At 38.0% G+C, this 24,780-nt stretch overlaps 1 protein-coding gene across 3 annotated transcripts in view; it reads right to left on the bottom strand.

Moving 5' to 3' along the window:
* LAMA4 (laminin subunit alpha 4) overlaps positions 1–24,780 on the bottom strand; it is a 199,246-nt gene that overhangs the window by 85,423 nt on the left and 89,043 nt on the right. For 2 of the 3 annotated variants that reach the window (XM_069077020.1, XM_069077018.1), the window contains 3 exons: positions 8,139–8,353; positions 3,674–3,769; positions 960–1,111 (listed from right to left, as the gene is read on the bottom strand). In XM_069077020.1, the coding sequence (XP_068933121.1) occupies positions 960–1,111; positions 3,674–3,769; positions 8,139–8,353 (463 nt within the window). The remainder of the gene's footprint in view (positions 1–959; positions 1,112–3,673; positions 3,770–8,138; positions 8,354–24,780) is intronic. The other variant, XM_069077019.1, reaches the window with a different exon arrangement.

The raw sequence follows: 24,780 nt of genomic DNA, 5'->3' as shown, positions 1-24,780 counted from the left end.
AGTTCAGGCTGAGGTCCGGGCAGCATCGAGGTTATTGCTAATTAACAAAATAGGACATTACTGATATTGTGGTATAATGAAAGGAGAAATTAAAGGGCATGGCTACTCTATCTCTAATGAAGGTAAATCATTTTAACTCTATGAGTCCTAGTTAACCCATCTGTAAAATGAGGGGGGCTTCTCATGTTAATAGGTAACTGTGGAAGCTGAGGCCAACTTAAATCCTACTAAGATAATCCTTTTATTGAAGCTGCATAATTGGAATTCCTTAATGAGAAAAATTGAGAAGCAGATTTTCTCTTGTCTAGACTAGTCATGTTTATAGCTCCTAACCACTTTCCTTCTACCTTTTGTCTTTGTGAGCAGCCCAAAGTATATGAAGCTGGTCAAATGGAAAGATGGTATTGGAGGATCTGTTTTCAGTCCTCACACTCAGGGGTATGCTGGTAAATGTTTAACAACCAGCTCTCCAAAAAAAAGTGCCTAATATACTTTTAAGTTTAATTTGCTTTATTAACATTTTCTGCATCACTTTCTTATGTGTAGATAGTTTAAAAAAATGATACATTAAGTCCTGGTTTGTAGCATATGCTAATTTCTGAGGCATATAAGTTCTCACTGGAAATTTAACAATTAGTCCTATAAGCTAGTTTCAGCACTGCCCCTGTTCAACTCTGACACTCTCTAGTTGACTTTGACCAAGTCATTTACCTCTCTGGGAACCAATTTCCTTCTTTAGCAAATAAGGGTTATATTAGAAGAGCTCTGAAGTTCGTTCCCACTCTAAATCCCATGAATTTAGGAGGCTCAGTGCATACCTATGTGTACAATCTGTTTTGCATGACTTTCCTAGGCTGGCTAAGCTCTAAGAAATCAGAATGGGACTAGATGGTGCTGATAGGATTTAACTTACAAGGCTAAAATGGAAATATAGCTGAAGACCCATAATCACAACATACCTTGAGGAGGTAAACAGTGGAATTGATTTCATTTACATGCCGGTGAGCAGCTACTCCAGATGACACACTCAACAAATTTGATTTGCTTTCATCAATAGCAAGAGCTGCTAATCGTAGGTCATCAGTCAAATCCCAGATGCACTTGTCACAACCTGGTGATAAAATGGGAAAATGCCATTTTCTCTCACTATGCAATTTAAAACGAAAGCATTCTGACTTTGCTAGGTCATGCATCATGCACCTGTATTTTCTTGACTGTTATTACCTTCATTTAAAAAAACATCCAGAGTAGATTTCTATCTTTCTCATGGAAATTGGTCCTGATCTCCATGGTCAACCCATTACATGATACATATCTTCTATGCACATAGTTGTTTGCATGTTGTCTTTTCCTGCCTTTTCCCTCTCTCACATTAGAATGTAAAGTTTTGTATCCCTGCTGTTTACTAGCACATAGTAGGAGTATAACAAATGTCTATTGATGATGATGATGAAGAGAAGGATGCAGGACTTACATAAAAATGAAAATCAGCTAATTTTAGGCAGGTTCTCCTGGCAAATATTTTTATATCAGTGAAATAAGATTAAAATGAACTTTGGTGGCAAAAAGGAATCATAAAAAGGCAACACAAAGTTTGAGGAAGTGTGTAAAAGAGAACAGGAACCCATTTCATCCCATTTCTCTTGGCAGTAAGCACGTAGTTTTATGGATTAAACATATGTATATGATCCCTCGGAACTTTACTTTTTAATCATTTGGTGAAACCACTCCTCCCACCCTCCAATACAGCCTCTCTGAATATCTGTTCCAACCACCATAAGGAGTGTGGGATACCCAAGGGTGGGGGACTAAAGTGATTCTTTATACCCTTGGGTTGACTTCATTTATCCCCCACTCTATTTTTGAAAACTCTTCCTATCAGTGACCATCTTCTTAGTAGAAAAGGTCCATTGGGTGCTTTACTTAAGAAACTCATTCCCTTTTCCTGAGAAAGAGGAAGTTTTTACTTAGGGTTGGGCCCAGGTAAAACTGTGCAGTAGGTGAAGTTCTTTATAGAATCAATCCTCAATTCATTCTCCTGGTTGGTACCTAATTTGGAACTCTCTTTTCTGCTGTTAAAATATTTCCAGGTGTCCTGCTGATACCCTCATAAATTATGCTGTAATTTCCAGTTTTCCTGATGGAAAGTGCTTTTTCTAGAAATCAGTAATTCCGCTTTCCCATGTGTCAGCCATACCAAATCTACCTTACCTTTTTGGGCATGGATTAGTCCATGTTAATGTGTTAATGGTTGTTAATGTGTTAAGTCTCAGGTAAGAAATTTACTTTTTAACCAAAGGTCTCTTTTTGAATGATGTCATGAAAAGAGAGTCTATCTTTGAGAATTTCTGGCACCAAGGCCAGCTAATAAGGGAGGTAGTTTGAGGGTGGGTGGGACTTTCCATGCTCCTTTTAATAGTTTCATAAATAACCTCTACTCTAGCCTAAGCTGAAATCATAACTTGATAGCAAAGCAATGCATTTCAAAATTAAGACTATCTTTCATGTCACTGTTTATTTCAATCTTTTATTCCTGGTGGATTTTTATTTTAATCATAAAATAAAACCCCCCTAAATGGAAACCTTTCTATTGAGAGAGGGTGCTTATTGATTTTTAAGTCTCTAGGGAAAAAGGAATGAGTTAATGAAGAATGAAATCACTAGAGATTCAGAACTCTGAATTTTATTCCTGATTCCACTCAAAATCTGGCCTGATTTTGGAGGGGTCACATAATCTACTATTTCAATTTCTCCATTTGTGCAACCTGGAGCAAGTCATTTCATTTCTCTGTTTCCTCATCTGTAACATAGGGATGATTATGTTTGCTCAGCCTACCTCTCAGGGTCACTGTGAGGATTAAGTGAGAAAACAGCTCAAAGTGCTTTTGGAAACTGAATTCTTGCACAGGTGCAAAGTGTTATTATTAAGAGCTATCCCAGGACTCCTCAGAGAGGAAAAGCATTGTATACCAAGATCTTCAAAGAATTATGAAGAAATACTCCAAAGATCCACAAATTCACCCATGCGGAGACAGCTCTACTGGGGCATATCATAGATCTTCTACCCATTAGAAGAAGACCTGCTTGTGCTGCTGTGGTTGACACAAATGATCACCTGGCCAAGATTACCAATGAGGTTTTGCAAATTTAGCTAGATTGAATGATAGCCTATCATCAACTCATACTAAGAAACTTTCCTGTGTGGTAGGATCTACCAAAGTAGATCTGAGCTACTAATACTAACTACTCTGGGAACCCAGGACACACTGGAATATGGATGGATAATAAAATCTAAAATAAAATTAAACTTAGCATCTGCTTCAACAGTCCTATGAGTTATAAAATATTTGATCATCAATTTGTTATTACCATTATCAAATAGCCACCATCATTGAGATGCTGGACCTAAAGGAACCTTGATAAAATCTTTTTTTTAAAGGAGTTATTTAATTTTAGCTCCCTTATTTGTAAATTGGTACTAAGTCAGCCCTGGATATGTCTAACTATATGCTTCTGTTTGTGGTCCATTCTGCCAAAGGGTGTACAGACAGGGTTAACACCACAGACTCAAGTGATCCTGAGAGAGACTAATACTGATGCACTTTTTAACAGCCCACATCTGCAGGGTATTAGATAAAGTGAGGGTTAGTCAATCAGGTATTGTTATTTTTACTTATAGCTGGGCAGTCCATGCCTGTAGGGGGTTCAAAACTTTCTTCAAGGCATTCTCCAGTTTCACTGTCACATGGTCCTCCCCTGCAGTTGCATACTGTGGAAATAAAAACAAAGAATAAGGATTTTGGATTTATTATTCAATGGGAGAACTAACTGGAGCTTTCATGTTTGCCATTTACATTCTGCATCAGTGTATATATATGCTCACACCAAGACTTTATGATATGTTACCATGGGGTCTCCCTCAACCACAGAGAAACGAGTGGATTTAAAAAATGTAGCTATCTCCAGGAGAATTTTTTATTGAGGGAAAAAAGTTAGCAAAACTATCAAGGATTCTTCCCCCAGGCCTTCTTGAATCCAACTAGATCTAAGGTTCCTAACTTTTATTGTGTGTTATGGATCTCCTTGATGGTCTGGTAAAGACTATGGACCCCTCTTCAGAATAATTTTAAACATATAAAATAAGAAACCAATTATACTGAAACAAACTTTTTTTTTTAAGCCATGAAAGTTCACAGACCCCTGAAATCTATTCACAGGTGCCTTGGGGCTCCATGGATCCCAGGTTAAGAATCCCTGGACTAGACTATGCAAATGCTTTATGTCACTAGGCCAAAGTAGACCATGTTTCCTTAGTGAAAATGTTTTTCCATTTTATTACAGACTCCAGCATTGATTATCATTGAGGCAAATGACAGACAAGAGCATTTCTAGGTAGTGCAGCAATTACAGAAAGGACTCAAAGGAATAAACCTGAGCTCTTGTGGTATGTGAACTTGGGCAAGCCAGATACTTAACCTTCAAATCTACCTATGAACATTGAAGAGGCCACTAAGACCAGTTATATGCATAATGGATACATTTGGATTGCTTGGAAATGGCAAGATTCCCATTGCTTATCTGTCATTTTATTTCCTTGAATTTCACTGTAGTTTAGTCATTGAAATTTAAAATCAATTAAAAAAAACCCAACAAAAACAAAACAAAACAAACCCCTCAGAAACCCACTAAACTATCCTTCTTCACCAGGTATAAAAGTAGGATTTCATTTGCAAAATTTTAAAAAATGCATGGTAACCTTTCTATACTTGAAGAAAATTATAACTTTTCCCACCTCTTAACTATCATAAGGATTTGGGACAGCTTGGTGCTCTAGAAAATCACCTTTAGGGGCAGCCAGGTAGCACAGCGAGTAAGAGCACCAGCTCCTGTGTTGGGATGACCTGGGGATCAAATCTGGGCTCAGATACTTAGCACCACACCCAGAAATAACTGGCCATGTAATCTTGAGCAAGTTACTTAACCCTGATTGCTTAAAAAAAAAAAAAAGAAAATCACCTTCAAAGAGATAACAGACTTACGATGTTTTAGTTGTTCCATAAAATGCAGATTTATTAATCAGTTCAGGAATATTATGGCTTACTGCTGCAGGATATTTTTTAAATTAACTGATATTCTAAGAATAATTTGTTATCTTATAGGTTAAACTAAGCTTAATGAAAATGTTGAAGAGATATTAAGATCAGAAGCACTAGGTGGTACAGTAGAAACACTAAATATGGTGCTATAAAAACCAGAGTTCAAATCCAGCCTCAGATACTTATTAGTGGTATGACCCTGGGCAAATCAACTAATCTCTGTTTGTTTTAGTTTCCTCATCTGTGGAATGGGAATAATAATAGCATCTAGTTTCCAGAGTTATTGTGAACATAAAATAAGGTAATGTTTGTAAAAGCACTTGTAATGGAAATGCATATTTAAAGATCTTCCTGCCCCTAGGCCCTTTGATAGGCTTAAGAGACTCTGAGAACCTTCCTTGATTTGAAAATATACTCTGCCTCCTAATAGGCTGAATGTGGTCACATGGAGCCTGTGGCAGGAGGCTTGGTTTTCAGCAATGCCCACACCTTGATGCTGTGTGATTGGGCAGGGGGTTGAGGGTGGTTACATTCTCTGACCCAGGAGAAGGAGAATATAATCCCTGATGCGAGGCTTTGCTTTGGGGTTTACTTTGAGAAGTGTTCTGTGATTTGATCAGATGAGATTCTGGGAAGCCATTGTTGATACCACCACGGCTTTGAAAAACCCAGATGTTGATTTGGTATGGATGTAATGGTTGGATAGTTTGGAAACCTGTCTACTTGATCTGTTTCTCTGTCTTGATAATTCTGTCTGTATACTCTGAAGTTTGGGGTGCTGACCTTTTTCCCCTGAACTAGGTAAAAGATACATATTTGACTGATTAAAGTAAACTTGTTAACCCCTTTTGAGTTGCATTCCTTTAACAAAGCAGATCTAAGAACCTGTGTTGGCAGCCATCCTGGGGACACTGAGGTGCTTGCTGATACAGAACTCTGCAAATTCTTTCCCCTGACCAATTTTTAAACATTTTTATTTAAAGTTTTGAGTTCCAAATTCTATCTCTCCCCTTCCCTCTCACTGAGATAGTAAAACAACCAGGTCATACATGTGCAATTATGTAAAACATTTTCCTATTAGCTATTTTGTAGAAGAAGACTCAAGTAAAATTTTAAAAAATGAAAGAATAAAAAATAGCATGCTTGTCTGTATTCAATCAATATCAATTCTTTCTCCAGAGGTGAATAGTATGTTTCATCATTAGTCCTTTGGGATTGTCTTGGATCATTCTGTTGCTGAGAATAGCTAAGTATTTACAATTCTTCATTGAACAATATAATATCACTTTGCAAATTCTTAAATGCTATATAAATGCTGGTCATTATTATTATTTATGGCTTCAGTTTGGCTATCACCAGTCTTAGTTCAGCTTTTCTCTTTCTGTCTAGTATGGGTTGGCACAATACTATTGCTTGGCCTCCCTCATTTCCAAGTTGTTTCTGGACCTGCCATTAACTTTAGGCTTTTTAGCATTTGGGGTTTATCTTTACTGTCTTTCCTAGGCCTTGCATTTTTATTTATTTTCTTTCTCTCTTTTTCTTTTCTTTTTAGCCACTTAGCTTTAGTAAGACAATCTCTCATTCAGATAAGAATTTTTCATAGTAGTATGAGATAGTATGGTGGTAAGTCAAATTCATACTCTCTCCAGAATTAAAAAAAACCTCAGTTTAAATCCCTCCTCTAATACTTATTGTCTATATGGCCTTGAATAAGTCATTTAACCAACCTCATTAAGTCTTATTTTCATCATTTGTAAAAGGAGAGAATTGGCCTAGATGGCCTCTGAGGTGTCTTCCACATATATATCTAAGTTCTAACACTAATAGAATGTTATTTTCATTCCCTACTGCTTCTTTTCTCCTATTATCTGCTTGCCAAAAAACCCAAGAAATATAAAATCATATTCATTTTTATTCTTAAAGGAAATCATCTAAAATACTTCACCTGATGCAGCACAAAGAAAAACCATGAAAAGCTTATCTACTGGGTTCTAGTTAAATTCTAATTAGGAATATTTCTCTTAATATTACTGAAATAATTAAAATTTTGGAAAGAGGGATATGAAAGAATATTTACTATCCCACTCCTTACCCTCAGCTCTCTCTTTGACTCTTGTGTCACTGAAATGTGAAGTTTTAGAAAACAATTAGAGAAGAATTGAGCATCTCAGGAAAATTGACTCATGTCAATAAATAACTCATTCATTTTTTCTATTTGATCAATGTTTAAAAAAAACCTCACAAAATAATTTTCCAGTTTCTCAATACCTTTGACTAGATTTAGAAGGATATGAACAGGGGCGACTAGGTGGCGCAGTGAGTAGAGTGCTGGCCCAGTGAGTAGAGCGCTGGCCCTGGAGTCAGGAGGACCTGAGTTCAGATCCAGCCTCAGACACTTAACACACACTCAAAAAAAACTAGCCATGTGACCTTGGGCAAGTTACCTAACCCCCATTGCCCTCCAAAAAGTAAAAAAGCAAAGCAAAGAAAGATATGAACATATGAGAATAAGGCAGCTATATAGTGGATAGAGTCTGGAGCCAGGAAGACCTGAGTTCAAATGTGGCATCAGACACTTACTAGTTGTATGACCCTGGGCAAGTCACTTAACCCTGTTTGGCTTATTTTCCTCATCAGTAAAATAAGCTGGAAAAGGAAATGGCAAACCACTCCAGTATCTTTGCCAAGAAAACCCCAAACAGGGTCATGAAGAGTCTGAAATGACTGAACAACAACAGCAACAACACCCACAAACATATAAGAAAATATATTCTGCCTAGGTATATTTGTATCTGTTTCCCAAGTCATGCCTCTTGCTTTATCTTCTACATTACTCAAATCATCTCAGCAAAAATATGTATCATTGATGAAATTGTGAAGCACTTTACACAGAACATAGTGTTACATAGGGAAAGGCTCAAAGATGGCAGCTGTAGGGTTTCAATGTGGGAAATCTATTGTTTAAATGAGGGTAGTCATTGTTTTGCAAGGGGACATGTATATGAAAGCCATGCAACCATATGGAAATTTGGGATAAAATACCTGCACAGTTCTTGGCTATCCTGGCATCCCCATAATATCCAGGGGCGCACCGTTCACATTTGAATCCGGTAGTATTCCGCAAGCAGTTGCGACACTGACCAGTAACTTCATCACAATCTTCAAATATCAGGTTGGGATCTGAATTTCCACTGCAGTCACATTTCTTGCAGGTGCTCCCAATCAGCAAGGGGTTTCCATAGTAACCAGGGGCACACCTGAAGAGGAATCACAAAGCATGAATAATTAACATCAACAATTTCCTGACTTTTTATGCATCCATCTCTTTTCACCCAGCAGGTTAATTCTCCTAGTACTGTGGAATAATAATTTAATAAAAGAAAAACAAATAATCACTAAGAATCTTCTTGTCTGACTACCAATATAATATGATAATTAGAGTCACAATTCTCATTCTCATCCCTATAGTGCTTTAAGGGTTACAAAGTGGTCAGGCTTGGTGTAATGCCTGCTTCTGGGAAGGCAGAGGCTGGTGGATTCTTTGGCCACAGCAGTTCTGAGTTGTTGTGAGCTAAGATGATTTGCAGAGATGGGGATGGGGTCCATGGATGTGGAACATTGGATACATTGTCAGATATCTTTGATGGATTAATTAGTTTTGCTGATTCCTACCCTCCCCCACTTTTTTTTCTTTTATAAACAATTATATGGTATGGCTCTTTATGAGGGATTTAGGGAAAATTTAATCAACATTAAAAGATATGAATATAATTTTATTTATTTAAAAAAAGCAAAAACTTTGGCCCTAATTGCTGCCTGATATGCACTAACTGCACAAATTGTGCTAAAGTCTACTTTTTTTGGGAATTGCTTCAATTTTTATTAGGAGTGGAACAGTATTTCTCCTTCTGACTTATGGGAGAAGTGATGTGTATATGGCACAGTTGTACTTCATTAAATAGACCTTTCATTTTCTTAGGACCCAGGATTCTAGTATCAAGCAAAGAGCTTAGAGATTGCAAAAATGAAAATTTTACTATGAAACAAGGAAAAGCTCCATGGTGACTATCAGAGACTTAACTAGGGTAGAGGGAAGGGGGCTTTGTCCTATTGCAACAGATTTTAAGGGACCTGAAATCATTTTCTCTGGCAACTGTCCCAGGGCCTCCAATGGAAAAAATAAAGGTCACAGGTCTATGTGGTGTTGCCTCACTCTGCGCAGGATTGATGTGGCCACTGGGTCTTGAATCATGGTAACATTGTCAAGTCATGTGTTATTGCTCCTAGAAGGCTGGATTGGTGGTGGTGTTGGTGGTGTGTGTGTGTGTGTGTGTGTGTGTGTATGGGGATGTGGTTGGGAGTACTTTTTGAGATCCTTCCCCATCCATCCATCCACCCATCCACCCATCCATCCATCCACCCATCCATCCACCCACCCACTCTATCTTCTATTCTCTTGATCTCTACACATGTATGTCACCCTCCAGCTTTCCCTCTTCAAACTGATGATAGATGAGGTCCAGTTCCAGGCAGGGAGTGCTAAAGCTAGGATTTCCTACACAAAGGTGATATTAGTGGAAGCTTATGATCAGTCTGTGAATCAGGTTGGGTAGATGCCTTCCCCTGCTGACATCAAGGTCCACACATATTCCTGTCTCCTTTTACTGCAATTGACCATTATAGTCTCCCTCCCACTGTATCTCAGGGGAAGAGACAGCAGAAGCAGAGGGCATTCACTCATCTGGGTCACTGGTTATAAGCACTAGCCTGCTCCTCACACACCTTTAAAAATGTGTCCAAGGGCACTATTTCCTTTGCTGCTCTTGAGTACAGTTTGTACTATCCAAGTTCTAGTTACGCCTCTGGGAAATATTATCTTTCTTTGTTTTCAGTGTCAGGTCACTCTGGGTCCCACTTCTTCTGACATGTTTATGATTTCTTTGGAACTGACCAGAAGCCAAGGCCATGATGATATTGGACTTGCTTACCATCCTGGCACCAATCAAGTAATCAGTCAATTCAAAAGAATTTACTAAATGCCCATTATGTCCTAGGAACTGTGTTAGGAGCTAGGGAATATAAATATAAAAAATGAAATAATCCCTCCTCTAAAGTATCTTACATTTTACTGGGAGAAACTTAAATGACTTACATTTATTTATTTGGAGAAATCTTTTTCTCCTTTGGCTAAAGCATTGGTTGTTATTGTTACTTCTGTACTGTTGTGGCTAATTACTTTTCATTTGTATGGGGTTTGATGCTTTTCATAGAACTTACACATACATTTTATCCTAACTACAACTTTCTGACCATATTGAGTAGTCAAGCATGATTATCCCCATTTTACAGGTGAGAAAAATGATGCACACAGAAACTGTTACTTGTCAAATATGTTACACAGTCTGCTAATGAAAAAAGCTCAAGACTAGAACTCAGGTCTTCTGACTCCTATTACACATTCCAAAAGTTGACTTATTAATATTCAGGTTGGCTCACCTCCATAGAGGTAGAAGACCTCTCTCAGTCAGGGGGAAAACCTTGTCAAGGACTTAAATCAATGAAATTGGTTTCAAAATACTCAATACTTTTGTGAATTATAAAACCTCTGGCTTGGAAAACAAGTTATCTTTAAACCCACTTTAAATTGTCTTGGATCTAAAAATATTTCTTAGTTAAGAAAATTAATTTAAAACAATTTTCACCAAAGATGAGACACTGGATTATTTTTGAACTCCTTAAGTATGTTTATAAACAAACTCCATTATTTTTGAAGTTCTAAAGTTCTAATCAAACCTCTCTCCTCTTTTGTACAAGTTCCTTCTGTTACCCCTATATAACCTATGAATTCTCTGGATACTATCTATATGTGGGGATCAAAAGAACACCTATAATTCAATATTTAAATGGACCCAATTTCTCATCTATATGTATATTCCCCTTCATCTTTGCCAATTGCAACCCATTCATGTCTTTCCAGTGAAATTTTTGTCCACGTTCTACTGTAGCTCCTCCAAAGAGAGCTACCCAACGTGTTGATGAACTTGTTCTTGCTTTCTTTACATTTTGAAAGTATTTGATTTCACATTGCTCCCCATCAAGCATTCTAGTTTCCAGCCCAACTAGCCTTGCTCTTCCCCACATTTGGCATTTCCAGTCCTGCTGGCATGACTTTGTAAGACTGTCTCCCATGCCTAGAATGTTCTATTACCTTATTTTAGCTCTAAGACACCTTGGAGTTATTCAAGGCTTAGCACAGGAGCCAACCTATGAGAAAATTGGCAATAGATTGGATAGGAAGACCATGAATGAGGAGTCAAGGCTGACACTTAGGTTGTGAGCCTTGTTGATTAGGAAGATGTGAATACTCTCAACAGTAATAGGAAAGTTAGAAAGAGAGGCTGGCTTAGAGGGAAAGAGTTTAGTTTTGGAAATGTTGAGTTTAAGAAGTCTATGGGACATCCATTTTGAGATGTCTAGTAGGCAACTGGCAATGTAAGAATGGAAAGCAGGAGAGAGGTTAGTGTTGTACAGACAGATCTGAGATTCATTTGCATAGAGATGATAATTGAAGTCATGGGAGCTTGAATAGTATAGGGTAGAAGAGAAGAGGGCCCAGGACAGAGCCTTGATGGATATCCATGGTTGGTGGACATAAATTAGATAAAGATCCCACAGAGGAGGCCGAGAAAAAACAATCTGACAGGTAGAAGGAGAACCAGGAGAATAAAAAGTTATAGAACCGAGAGATAGAAGAAAGTCTCAAGAAGAGGGTGATGAACAATGTAAGAGGTTGAAGAGAGGTGTATGGCACATTTGGAAGAATGAAAAGGTCTGGAAAAGACATTGGGCTGAGTGGGACACTGACTTGATTAGGGAGGTGTATAAGCATTGCTTTGTCTCATTGAAGGCCCCACTGAAATTATATAACAAATTTGTAGTAGACGTGGGCAGCACAATTTCACTATTTTCTTCAGTTTCATTCAGTAGAATGTGAGTAGGAACAGAGGAAGTTGATTAATCCAAGGCTGAGGGTTGGCAGGGAAACATCTTTCATAGGATTGGGTGGGAGGAAGGGACTAGAGGGAAGAGAACCTCATGGAGTTGAACTGGTTCACCAAGGGGTCAAGACGTAGAAGGGAGGTAAGTATAGTCAGTGTAGGCATGATGGCCTTGAAAGAATTAAGGGGGGGAGGGTACTCGAGATCTTAGTGAGAATGAAGAATAGGGCTAAAATTTGCAAGGTAGAAGGAGAGTTAGCTTGGCAACAGATTATGATCAATAAAGGCATTTCAGAGTTCATGAACATGGAAATTGAACACTTTCAAGGTAATGGCAAGATTAAGGGTATGTCCTCTGCTTGTATCAGAAGGTTTGGGGTACATTACAACTCTGCCACTTACTGCCTGTGTGATTTCAGGAAAGTAATTTATTTGAAATTCATTTTCCTGATCTGTAAAATGTAAAGGTTGGCAAAGGTGGTACCTAAGTTTCCGTCCAATTTTAAATCTATAATCCTATGACGATCCTACAGTTTGAGTATGGTGCAGAATTATACCATCTTGGTAGCTTTTAAAAACAAACATAGTAGAATTCCACTAAATTAGTGCGGTCCTTCAAAGTCATCATTTTATAGGTGGAAAACAAATTCTAATGTGTATTCTGCTTTCATTCAGTGTATTCTTTTATAATTGCCTTCAGAGTCAACCATAAATGAGAATCCTCATTACTTTTGGATAATTTTAGATTCAAAATTGCATTAGTGTTAGTAAGCACATTATTTGTTAGCTGGTACATAGTAGGTGCTTAATAAATTCTTGTTGCCTGATTGACTTCTATTTTTAAAGATATATTTTATACAAATACTAAAACTTAAATATATAATAAGAAAAGAAAAAGAAGCATAAACTTAAATATAAAATAAAAGAAAAAAATGTCATGTGCACAGCAGGAAATAGGAGAGGATTCAAAATATATAGCAATAACTTATCATTTCAAGAAAGCTTATATATTAAATACTGTGTGTTAAGTTGAAAGCTGTCCATCTTTTCTTTGCTTCCTTTGTTTGTCTTTTGTTTTCAAAGAGGACCATGACATCAGGAATGATGACATGACTTGTAGCTGACTTGGATTTGAGTGAGGGAGGGCTGTGCAAGGTGACCAGCCTCACTTTCTCCTGCAGAGCCATCTGGATCCAGTGACCAGCTATTCATCAGGATGCCTAGAGATGACCCAGGATGCAATGGGAGACCCTGGCCTTTAGACTAAGGCCTTTTCACATACTCACTTAGAGTAAGGTAATGCCTATTCAGTGAATAGGCCTCTTTAAGAAGTCATGTCATCATTTCCCTGATGCCATGGTCCTCTTTGAAAATGAAGGACAAACACAACAAGAAGCTTCCTTGTAGGTTTTCTTTTGTTCTCTGCTATACACTTTTTACTTTGTTCTTTTTTCCCTCTCCTTCCCCACTCTCCTGCCACCCCAATGCTACAACTGATCATGGATATATTTATATATAGTATTGAGATATACATAACCATATACACACACACATACATACACATATTCTTTCCCTAAGAGATTCTACTCCTAATCTTGTTTTTATGTTTGTGCATATCTTAAATCTTCCTATCTATCCTATCTCCTCTACTGAGACCTGTGATCTTTTAGTATTTCCAGTCCCAGGTCTTGTGTGATTCTAATTGTGGTACCATGTAAATTGTTTTTTTTAAATTTTCTTGTTGTTTGTAATATTTTGTCCTTGATCTGGGGGTTTGGGGATTTAACTATAATATTCCTGTGAGTTTTCTTTGTAGGATCTCTTCCAGGGGTTGATCACTGGATTTTTTCTTTTTCTACTTTTCTGTCTTGTTCTAATGCTTTAGGACAATTTTTCTTTAATTATTTCTTGTATTATTGTATCAAGATTCTTTTTTTGATCAGAACTTTCAGGTAGTCTAGTTATTCTTATGTTTTCTCTTCTTGATCTGTTCTCAAAATCTGTTGTTTTTCTTATGAGACGTTTCACATTCTCTTCTAGGTTTTTTTATTCTTTATATTTTGTTTTATTTCTCCATCTCTTATAACTTCACAAGCTTCCCCTTGCCCAATTCTGATTTTCAAGGAATCATGTTTTCCCTTCAGATTCTGGGATCTCCTTTTCTAATTGGTTGACTTTCTTGTCATAATCTTCTTGTTTTTCTTGTATTATTCTGATTTTTCTTTTTAATATTTCCTCAATTTCTCTCGTTTGATTTTTAAAGTCTTTTAAAAGGTTTTTTTTCAGTCAATTCTTTTTGGGCAGGTGACCATTTGACCTTACTTTTTAGGGGTAGAAGCGGGTTTATTTGCTTTAGTATCCTCCTCTGAAGACAAACTCTGGTCCTCTCTTTTCTCATAATAGCTTTCTGTGGTTGGATTCTTTCTCCTTTGTGCATTTGTGTGTGGGTGGGGGGTGGGGGGGAGGTAAATTTAGTTTTCATAATCATCTCTATTCCTGGGGTATGAGGGGATCAAGTGCCTATGATCTTCTTCAGTTCTGCACTCTGACCTTGAACTCAAACCAAGACCTCCAGCCTCCTGTGAGTGCTCACAGCCAGGGGCATCCTGTCCCACTGTTTCTGCACTCACCTGGGTGTGTGGGTGTGTTCTGGTTCCCTCTAACCCCCAACTCTGGCATTCCTGGTCAGCAGAGGTTTCCTATATCTTCCCTAGGTCAGAAGCTCAACTTCCCTCACTGACCCAGGAGATCAAAAAGTTCTAGGGGCTGGGTAGGAGGGAGCCTTCCAAATCAACTAACCCCAGGGCTTGCCACTTGTTTAAGCCTCTTGCAGCTCCTGGTTAAAGGAACCATAGCCTGGAGGTGTTTACTCTTTCCCAGGAGAAAATCTCCTCTGAGGATTTTTCTTCCAGTCTTCTCCCCAAAGAGGGCCAGGGTTCTGACCTACTCTTATTTGTTTTCAAGGCTCTATGTTTGCCCAGAGGTACTATTTTATCTCTTTTGTGGAGGAAAATCTTGAGAGCTTGAAATTTTCAGACCTGCTCTGCCATCTTCCCAGAATCCTCCCTGACTGACTTCTAATAGCTTTTTTGTCCTTTCTAAAAGTATAGCCTCAAAAGATAAATGTTTACTACTACTTACGACACTCAGCATAAGTAGCCAGGGATTCTAAAGGCAATTTTAAAAAGAAGAATTCTGAAATTCTTCTGAACAAAACCAGCATGGATGGAATAAGTATATAGCTGACTACTTTGAAGGGTATGATGTCCATTAGAACTATAAGTTCTGTTCTGTTTGTTAAAAAATGAGTAATATTATTTTATAGACTCACTTTGTGAAAGTGCTATTGAAATTTAGAGATGAGGGAGTTCAGTGGAGGTTGGAATATTTAGTTTTCATGGAAGAAATGGAATTTGATTTGGGTTTCAAATAATGGATGATATTAACATAAGAAAAGGAGAGACGAAGGAACATTCTAGGCAAGGAGAACAATGGGAGCAAAGTCAGGAAGATAAAATGGGTTTGACTAAAAAAGGGTCCCACAAATCTTAGTGCTATCAATGCATGAAACAGTATTGTTCTAAGACTTTTGGGACATCGTCTATTTTCAGGCCAAGTATGCAGATAGGTCTGAAATAAGACAGGAGATATATTGAAAAATAGTGAGAAACAAAATGAGGCCATATAAATGGACAGTCTAGAAAACAAGACAAAAATGGTTAGATTTTATATGGTAGGAAACTCAGAGCCACCAAAAATCATGTAGGGAAGCGGGTTTTGACTTAAGAGTCAGAGCACCTGGGTTTAAATACCACCTTTTATTTTCAGTGTGACCTTGAACTGGTCATTTATTTTTCCTGGGCCTCAGTTTCCTCATCTGTAAAATGAGGGAGTCATATTAGATGACCTCTGAGGTTCTATACAGCTCTAAATAGATAATAAATTCTTTAAATAAATTCAATAAATAAATTCTTTGAGCAGGATTGGCAAAATTAAGATAGTGCATAATGATTAGTCTAATATCAATCCACATTGTTACAAAGATTTTGTTTTTTTCTCTCCTCTTTTCTTCTTCCTTCCTTCCTCCCTCCCTCCCTCCCTCCCTCTCTCTCTCTCTCTCTCTCTCTCTCTTTCTTTCTTTCTTTCTTTCTTTCTTTCTTTCTTTCTTTCTTTCTTTCTTTCTTTCTTTCTTTCTTTCTTTCTTTTCTTCCTTCTATATCCACATAGGTTATATGTAGATATACATATCTAATATGTATATATAATCTATATAGATATACATATCTAATATATGTATATAATAAATTTGTAGATAAACAGAATAGTTAAAGGAGAAGCAAGCTCTGTGTAAGAGATTCATAGTTTCATGTACAATTCTCTTTTTCTTATTTTATTTGGTATTTGTTAATTTCAGAATATAAAAAATGAACTAATATTGATGTCATGAGGTCCTGGTCTAGGGTAGTAGGAACAGAAAGGAGGGGCAAGACATTGATAAAGAAAAAAAAATCAACAATATGTTTATAGTTTTATGATTTCAAAAATATTTCTTGGGGCACCTCACTCATATGTATTGCTCTAAGGGCCTGTAGGAGAAACAAAGATGGATACAGTCCCTATCCTGAAGGAATTTATAGCAAAATATATACAATAATTGGAAAATGTAAAACAGAAACTAGGGCATTTGGATATCTTGAACAAAGACAGGACTTCAACAGGAGAATGAATACTACATGCAAAAAAGTCAAAGCTGGAGAAACTGTTAAAATTAGTTTCTTCACTGACACTTTCCCATGCTACTGAACCATAAGATTTATAAGCAATTTGAAGCCCAAACCACCCCTAAGTTACACCTCCATGAACAACAGGGCTGACCTCCCAGTCTATTCCCTTAGTTCCTAGGCCATATGGTCAAAGGCTTTCAACTCACTTTCCTTGGCTACAATCCACCAACCATGAGACTTAATTTATCCTTTCCTCTCCATTTTATTTTTCTTTATGTGGTCTCAAAAGAGTTATAATCCTGTTGATATCCATTTTTCTATAAGGATAAACTCACCTTGCCTTTTCCTAGGCTAATTCTATTCACCTAAGAAGCCTTTTTGGATATACCATCAAACCATAATTCAATGGAAGCTCATCAAGAATATCCCTGGACCTCATCTTTGGCCCAGGGCCTACTCCCAATTCCCTATCCATACTTATAATAAACCCAGCAGAATTTCTTGAGTTAAAATACAGATGTTAGCATATTAATAATCCTGCCTCTGGTGCTGAGTTTCCTTCCCTGGAGAACATGAAACTTTATAGTTAATTGAGCATTGGGCTGGGTAGAGAAAGCCTTGGTTCTATTTCTAGCTTTGCCAAATGACTCAATGAATTCAGGGAAATGAGTGAAGGTAATAAAGTTCTGAGGCCAATGTAATGAGTGTGAGATTTGAATTTCATGATTTCAGTCGTTGCTCAGGTCTTTAAGAGTGACTATCAACTAGAAAGAATTCATTTCATGAAAAACAAATTTGACCAGAAATCATTGTTTTCAGCATTTAAGACCACCTTTCTGAAGGTGGTTATGTGAATAAGGCACAAACCTACTTCTTGGGTGCCTTCTTTTTCCTCCTCCTCCTCTTATCTTTTCTTTGATTTTCCTTGATATTTAGCTATCATGTCCATCACGCACCACTGAAGGTTTCTGTGACCAGTGGCAACTTTCCAGGTACTCTCGTTCTTGAAGACTCGAGGACTGTCTCCACTATCTCTACCGTGTTGGTGGTGGAAAGAAAACTGGGATAATGCACTTTATGTTTATATAGTGCTTTAGAGTTTTTTAAATCCTCTTCATATGTATGATTGGATGCTCACAAGAATTCTGTGAGGTAGAAAATGTAGTAGTTATAGATGGGAGAACTGGGAAGAGGTTAAGTCACTTACCAAACATCACATAGCTAATGAATGACATGATCTTGACTAGACTTCTCAGGCCCTCTGAGACTGGCTCAGGGCTATCTCCTCTAAAAAACATAGGCTTGTCATCCTGTTAGGAAATCCTACTCCTTACCAGGAAAATAGATTCATTCAAGGAGGATTCTTTGGACAATGAGAGCACTACTTTCCAGAGGAATTCTCTTGATACAATGAATATGGAGATCATACCGAATTCTTGATCTTCTTTCTAGTGCTGTATGCTAACCTGAGAGAGCTCTAGAGGTCATCTTTAAATTCATTTCAATTCAATTCAGTTCATTTCATGGGGTAGTGAATAAGATGCTGAACTTAAGTCAGAAAGACCTGTCTTGGACACTTACAAGCTGGGTGAGCCTGGAAAAATCACTTAACTTCTCAGATCTTCAGTTTCCTTATCTGTAAAATGAAGGATTTGGACCCAATGCTCTCTAAGATTTCTTTCAGCTCTAAACCTATGATTCTCTGAATTTAATTTAATAAACCCTTGAGACCAATGTACTCGCTGCCTTGTTTTTTCTCTTCTATTCTCAGATGCCAAGAAAACAGGGGTAAGATGATCATTAAAAAAGCAAAAAAATAGACACCAATTAATTATCCTTCCAGTTGAGCAGAAGAGAAAAAATGTAATCAAGGACACACTGTTTACATAGCAGTCTATAATAGACCTAAAAGCTAGGCTTGTTGAACTAGGCTTAGAAAAACTTTGGACTGGGAGTTGAACTGGGAGTCAGAAGGCCTTCTTCCTAGACCTGGCCTCACCAACAAGTTCTGGTCTCTAGGCTCAGCCACATCTACTCTTCTAGGTTCAGTTTCCTCACTTGCATGTAGCAGTGGTAAGATAGGGCAAGGTGGTGAACAACGTGGTTCATTCAAGAGCGAGTATAAAACCCTCTGTTTGGAAATCATAGCCCTTCATGATCTCTATAAACCCCCATCCCCAACACACCTTTCCAGTCTTCTTACACCTTATACTCTGCCATGTATCTTTTTGGTCCAGTGACATAGTCTCCTTGAGGGTACTGTCCTTTGCCTCTTTTTGTATCCCCAGCATTTAGCACAGTGCCAGGCACACAGTAGCCACTTAATAAATGCTTATTGACTGACTGAAAGGCCCCCTTGCTGCTCCTCACATAAGACATTCTATCTCCTGACTCTGGGCATTTTCATTGGCTGTCTCCCATGGCTGGAAAGCTCTCCCTCTTCTTCTCTGCCTGCTGACTTCCTTGAAGATCTGGCTAAAATCCTACTTTCTATAGAAAGCCTTTCCTAATTTCTCTTAATTCTAATTTCTTCTCTTTGTTGATTATCTACAAATTATCAAAAATACAATTTGTCTGTACATTATTGTTTGCTTGTTGTCTCCTCCATTATATATGGTGAACTCTTCAAGAGGAGGAACTGTCTTTATTTTTCTGTTATCATCAGTGCTTAGCAGAGTGCCTGGCAGCTTAAAAAAAAATGCCAGTTGACTATTTACCCCCATTTTATTACTAAATCATTGCCCAGATTGATTTCCTAGCATAATTTTTTCTCTCTGTTTTGTAAAGATGTTACAAAATCTTTCTCTCTCTTTCAACCTCTCTCTCTCTCTCTCTCTCTCTCTCTCTCTCTCTCTCTCTCTCTCCCTCTCCCCTTCTCCCTTCCTCCCTTCAGTTTCCTTCTTTCAATTATATTTCCAGTAAGTATGCCCAGACCACCAAAATAGACACTGTTTATAAAGAAAAAGTAAATGTTTAAAATAAAGAAAGGGAAATACTTTCCCTCTGCTAAGGGAAAAGGCTTCAGGCTCCCATGAGCTTAAGTGGCCATCTCAGCTTTTCATGGCTTCTCCTCTTCCAGTTTTGTGTTCACTTTCAATCATTGGCTGGGTTATTGCTTTGTTCTTTCAGAAAGAGCAGGTATGCTTACCCTAAGACTAAGAGTAGCTTTCCCAGTTATGCTTTAGGCAAGGCCTAGAGTCAGGAAGACCTGAGTTCAAGTCTGGACAAGTTCTTTACCTCTATTCTCCTCAGTTTCCTCAATGGTAAAATAGGGATAATAATAGGACTTACCTCCCAGGGTTGTTGTGAAGATCGAATGTTAAAAAAAAAATTATAAAGTGCTTACTTAGCACAGTGTCTGGCACATAGTAAATGCTATATAAATGTTAGCTATTATTATTTTTTTCTTTATCAAATGCTTTATTAACTTCTAGTTTGCAGCATTCATTTCTGCAAGATTTTGAGTTACAAATATTTTCCTCATGTTTCCCCTACCCACCACCCCAAAATAATGATCCCACTGGATATCCCCTCTTCGAATCTGCTCTCTTCCATATCTTCCCCCATCCCCCCTGCAATTTTCCAGTAGGGCATGGTTGATCTCTGTGCCCCAGTGCCTGTATATCTTATTTCCCAGTTACACGTAAATTAATATTAATAATAATACACACACACACACACACACACACATATATATATATTTAAATATTTGATTTTAAAGCTTTGAATTCCAGATTCATTCCCTTCCTCCCCACCCACCCTTACTGGGAGGATAAGCAATTCAGTATAGGTTTTACATCTGTAGCTATGCAAAACATTTCCACAGTGGATATATTGCAAAAGACTGACTACATTTCCTTCCATCATATCCCACCTCCCACTTGTTCTATTCTCTGGTTTGATCCTGTACCTTTTCAAAAGTGGGTGCTTCCAATTTCCCTCCCCCTCAAGCCTGCCCTCCCTTCCATCATCCCCCTTCTCACCCACTCTCCTGTAAGGTGAGATACCCTAGTTATTGTGTATGTCATTCCCTTCCTAAGCCAAATTCAATGGAAATAAGGTTGACCTATTCCCTTTTGACTTCCTGTTCTTCCCCTCCAATGTAACTGTTTTCCCTTGCCTCTTCTATATGCGATAGTTTATCCCATTCTGTCTCTCCCCATCTCCTCTCATTATATTCCTCTCTCACCTCTTAATTTCGCTTTTTAAGTATCATCCCTTCCTATTCAATTGGTCCTGTTCCCTCTATCTATGTATACCTGCACACATACATACATACACTCACATATGTATTCATATGCCCATATAACCTACTATATAGAAATATATATGTATGTTTACATGTATATATTTACATAATACACATTTCTATTCCTTTCAACTATTCTCATATTGAGAAAAGTTTCATAAGTTAACAATTATCATTTTTCCATGTAGGAATGTAGATAGTTCAACTTTGATAAGTTCCTTATGATTTCTTTTCCCTGTTTACCTTCTCATGCTTCTTGTATCTGAATGTCAAATTTTCTATTCAACTGTTTTTTTCATCAAGAATTCTTGAAAGTCCTCTATTCCACTGAATGACCATATATTCCCCTGAAACACGATACTCAGTTTTTCTGTGTAGGTGATTCTTGGCTTTAATCCCAGCTCCTTTGACCTCCAGAATATCATATTCCAAGCCCTTTGATCCCTCAGTGTAGAAGCTGCCAGATCCTGTGTTATCCTGATTGTGTTTCCTCAGTATTCAAATTGTTTCTTCCTCACTGCTTGTAATATTTTCTCCTTGATCTGGGAGTTCCAGAACCTGGCTATAATATTTATAGGAGTTTTATTTTTGGGATCTTTTCAAGGAGGTGATGGGTAGATTCTTTCAACCTCTATTTTGCCCTCTGGTTCTAAAACATCAGGGCAAATTTCCTTGAGAATTTCTTGAAGGATGATTTCTAGGTTTTTTTTTTTATCATGGCTTTCAGAAAGTCCAATAATTTTAAAATTATCTCTCCTGGAACTATTTTCCAGGTCAGTGGTTTTTCCCATGAGATATTTCACATTGCCTTCTATTTTTTCATTTATTTGGATCTGTTTAATAGTATCTTGATTCTCATAAAGTCACTAGCTTCCATTTGCTCCAATCTAATTCAGAGGGAATGATTCTCTTCAGTGAGCTTTTGAGATTCTTTTCCCATCTGGCAAATTCGGCTTTTTAAGGCATTCTTCTCTTCATTGTCTCTTTGAACCTCTTTTGCCATTTGAGTTAGTGTTTTTTTAAGGTGTTATTTTCTTCAGTCAGGTTGTTGACTCTCATTTCATAATTTTGTTGCATTGTTCTCATTTCTCTTCCCAATTTTTCTTCCACTTCTCTTATTTGGTTTTCAAAATCCCTCTTATAGTCCTCTATGGCCTGTAACCAGCTCGAATTTTTCCTGGAAGCTTTTGGTGCAGGAGTTCTGACTTAGCTGTCTTCATCCTGTTCCATGCGTTGATCCTTTTTGTCCCCAAATAAGAGTGTAAAGTTGGGTCACTCTGCTTGCTTTGCTTCCCTTGTTTGCTCATGTTGCCACTCAATTACTTGACTTTTGGGATTTTTACCACAGTAGGACTCTGCTACCAGACAGGGGGACTTTGTCCCAATCACTGGGGTTTTCTCAGCTGCTGGAGCTGTTAGTTGGGTGCCCTCTCTGAAGCCTCCACACACTCTGGCAAGCTGTTCATGCATCCCAGGACCTCCACCCTAGACCACAGTACAGATTCAAGCAGGTTAAAGCAAGAGCGATTACCCCTCAGGCTGCTTCCTTGGTCCCCCTACACTCTGCAAGCCAGGAGCTGAAGCTGCCACATGGTGGCGGCTGCAAGGCCATGGAGCCTCAGTGGTGTCTCCCTCTGGGGGTAAAGGCTGACCGCACTCCTGAACTATTGGATCCCAAAATCCACACTAAACTGACCTCTCACTTTGTCCTTAGCATCTATGGGTTGATAATTCTGGAAACCACCACAGCTGCTGATGATCTGAAGTCCCTCCGGCCATTGGCTGGTTGTGGTCATTCTGAGGCTAAAACCTTGGGTGTGCGTGCGTTTGGGCTTGGCTTCCAGAGTGCTGGGATGGCCCTTTCCTGATGGCCTGCTGGACTGTTTTCAGCGGGAGGTTAGCTTCTCTCAGTCATTTTGTGGGTTCTGTAGCTCCAAAGTTTGTCTAGAGTCATTTTTTACATGAATTGGAGGAGGTAGAAGCCAGAGCTACACAGAAGTCCTCTTTCTACTCTGCCATCTTGACTCTGCCCCCCATTATTATTATTAATACCAGAAAATTTGTGTCCTTTGTACTTAGCTTTTCCTTTCAGCAAGTTTTCCTGATATAGGACTAAGTTTCAAGGGTGAGAGATCTACCTCTAACTTACGGTGACTATCCAGTACATATCCTGAATCTTCTTCTCTGCATACTAGGTCATAACCTAGACAATGGCTATTTGCCCAGTTATCACCAAACAACTCCAAACTGGAACTCTAAGTCTCTCTCATAGGTCTATGCAAATAAGTAGGTAGGGAAAGAGATAGCTAGACAATCTATGTCTTTAAATAGTCAGTTTCTGCTGGCTGCTTAATTGCTTTTCTGTTTTTTTATATGCAAATGAACACTCCAATTCCTTTAGTAGGTATAGGTGAGTCTACTCAAAGTTTTGCATTCATTTCAAGATTCAAAATTATCCATTCCCATCTGAAATGGGGTCACCTTTGTAAAGTGCAGATGTAGTCTTAAAGGGACTTACCAATTTCCTCAGAAATGAGGAAATTTGGCTGAATGATCTCTAAGGACTCTATACAGCTCTGAAGTTCTACATGGACAAGACTAAGTTCTGTTTTTGTGTTCAATTCTTTTTCTCTTTATTTGAAGCCTCATGTACATAGACTAGACTGTATATAAGAGTTGGAAAGAATGTGACATCATCTAAATGCACTCTCCCATTTTATAGAGGAAGAAAAGTAATAGAGTACAGAGATGAAATACCTGCCTATGATCACAGAGGTAATAAGGGTTAGAAACAGGATTTAAACTCAGATCTTCCCATCCTAAGTTACATGCTCTGTTTCTCTATACTGCCTCTTGACCTTGGTCACAGTCATAGTTTGGAGTTCTAGAAGATTATGTCAATAGAATGCAAAGCCTAAATTTTGTTTGGTTGTTTATTCAGACAGTGAATGTGTCCAACACTTTGTGACCCCATTTGGGATTTTCTTGGCAAAGATACTGAAGTGGTTTTCTATTTTCTGTTCTGGCTCATTTCCCAGATGAGGAAACTAAGGCAAACAGAGTTAAGTGACTTGTTTAGAGTTACCCAGCTAGGAAGTGTCTGAGACAAGGTTTGAACTCACAAAAACTAGTCTTTCTGACTCCAGACCTGGCACTCTATGCACAGTGCCACCTTGGGTCCTGCCAAATTGGAAAGGTTTTGAGTAAATAGCCTGATGACTGTTTATGTATCTATCACCCATGGACCAAACAAATTCATCACCTATTTGGATTCAGGGTGATGAATTTTTACTTTATAAAAACTCCTGAAGACCATCTAGCAAGCTGGAGAGTTTATGATCTGCCTTAGTGAAGAGAATGCCCACAATCAATAAATCATGGATCCTTGATCTTGATAAAATGAGAAGATGAGATGGTCTCTCCAATCAGCTCTAAATCTAGGAACTTTTATGAACTTAAGCCTATTGGGCAGCTAAATGAAAAACGGAAGGTCTTGTACTATTCCAGGAGTCAATAGCAAGTTAAAAACAGTACACTTAAAAGTAATGTAGGAAGGAAACAAGCATTTATAAGCACCTATTATATGCCAGACATTGTGCAAAGTTCTTTATAAATATCTCATCCGACCCTCACAAATGACCCTGAGAGGTAGGTCTTATTATTATCCCCATTTTAAAGTTGAAAAAGCTAATCACAAGGCTAGTAAATATCTG

Source organism: Petaurus breviceps, unplaced genomic scaffold (genome assembly GCF_028583685.1).
Source record: "Petaurus breviceps papuanus isolate PSGF00001 unplaced genomic scaffold, PetGlider_PUasm1.0 90977, whole genome shotgun sequence".
Lineage (NCBI taxonomy): Eukaryota > Metazoa > Chordata > Mammalia > Diprotodontia > Petauridae > Petaurus > Petaurus breviceps.
This window is presented reverse-complemented; position numbering and strand designations above follow the sequence as displayed.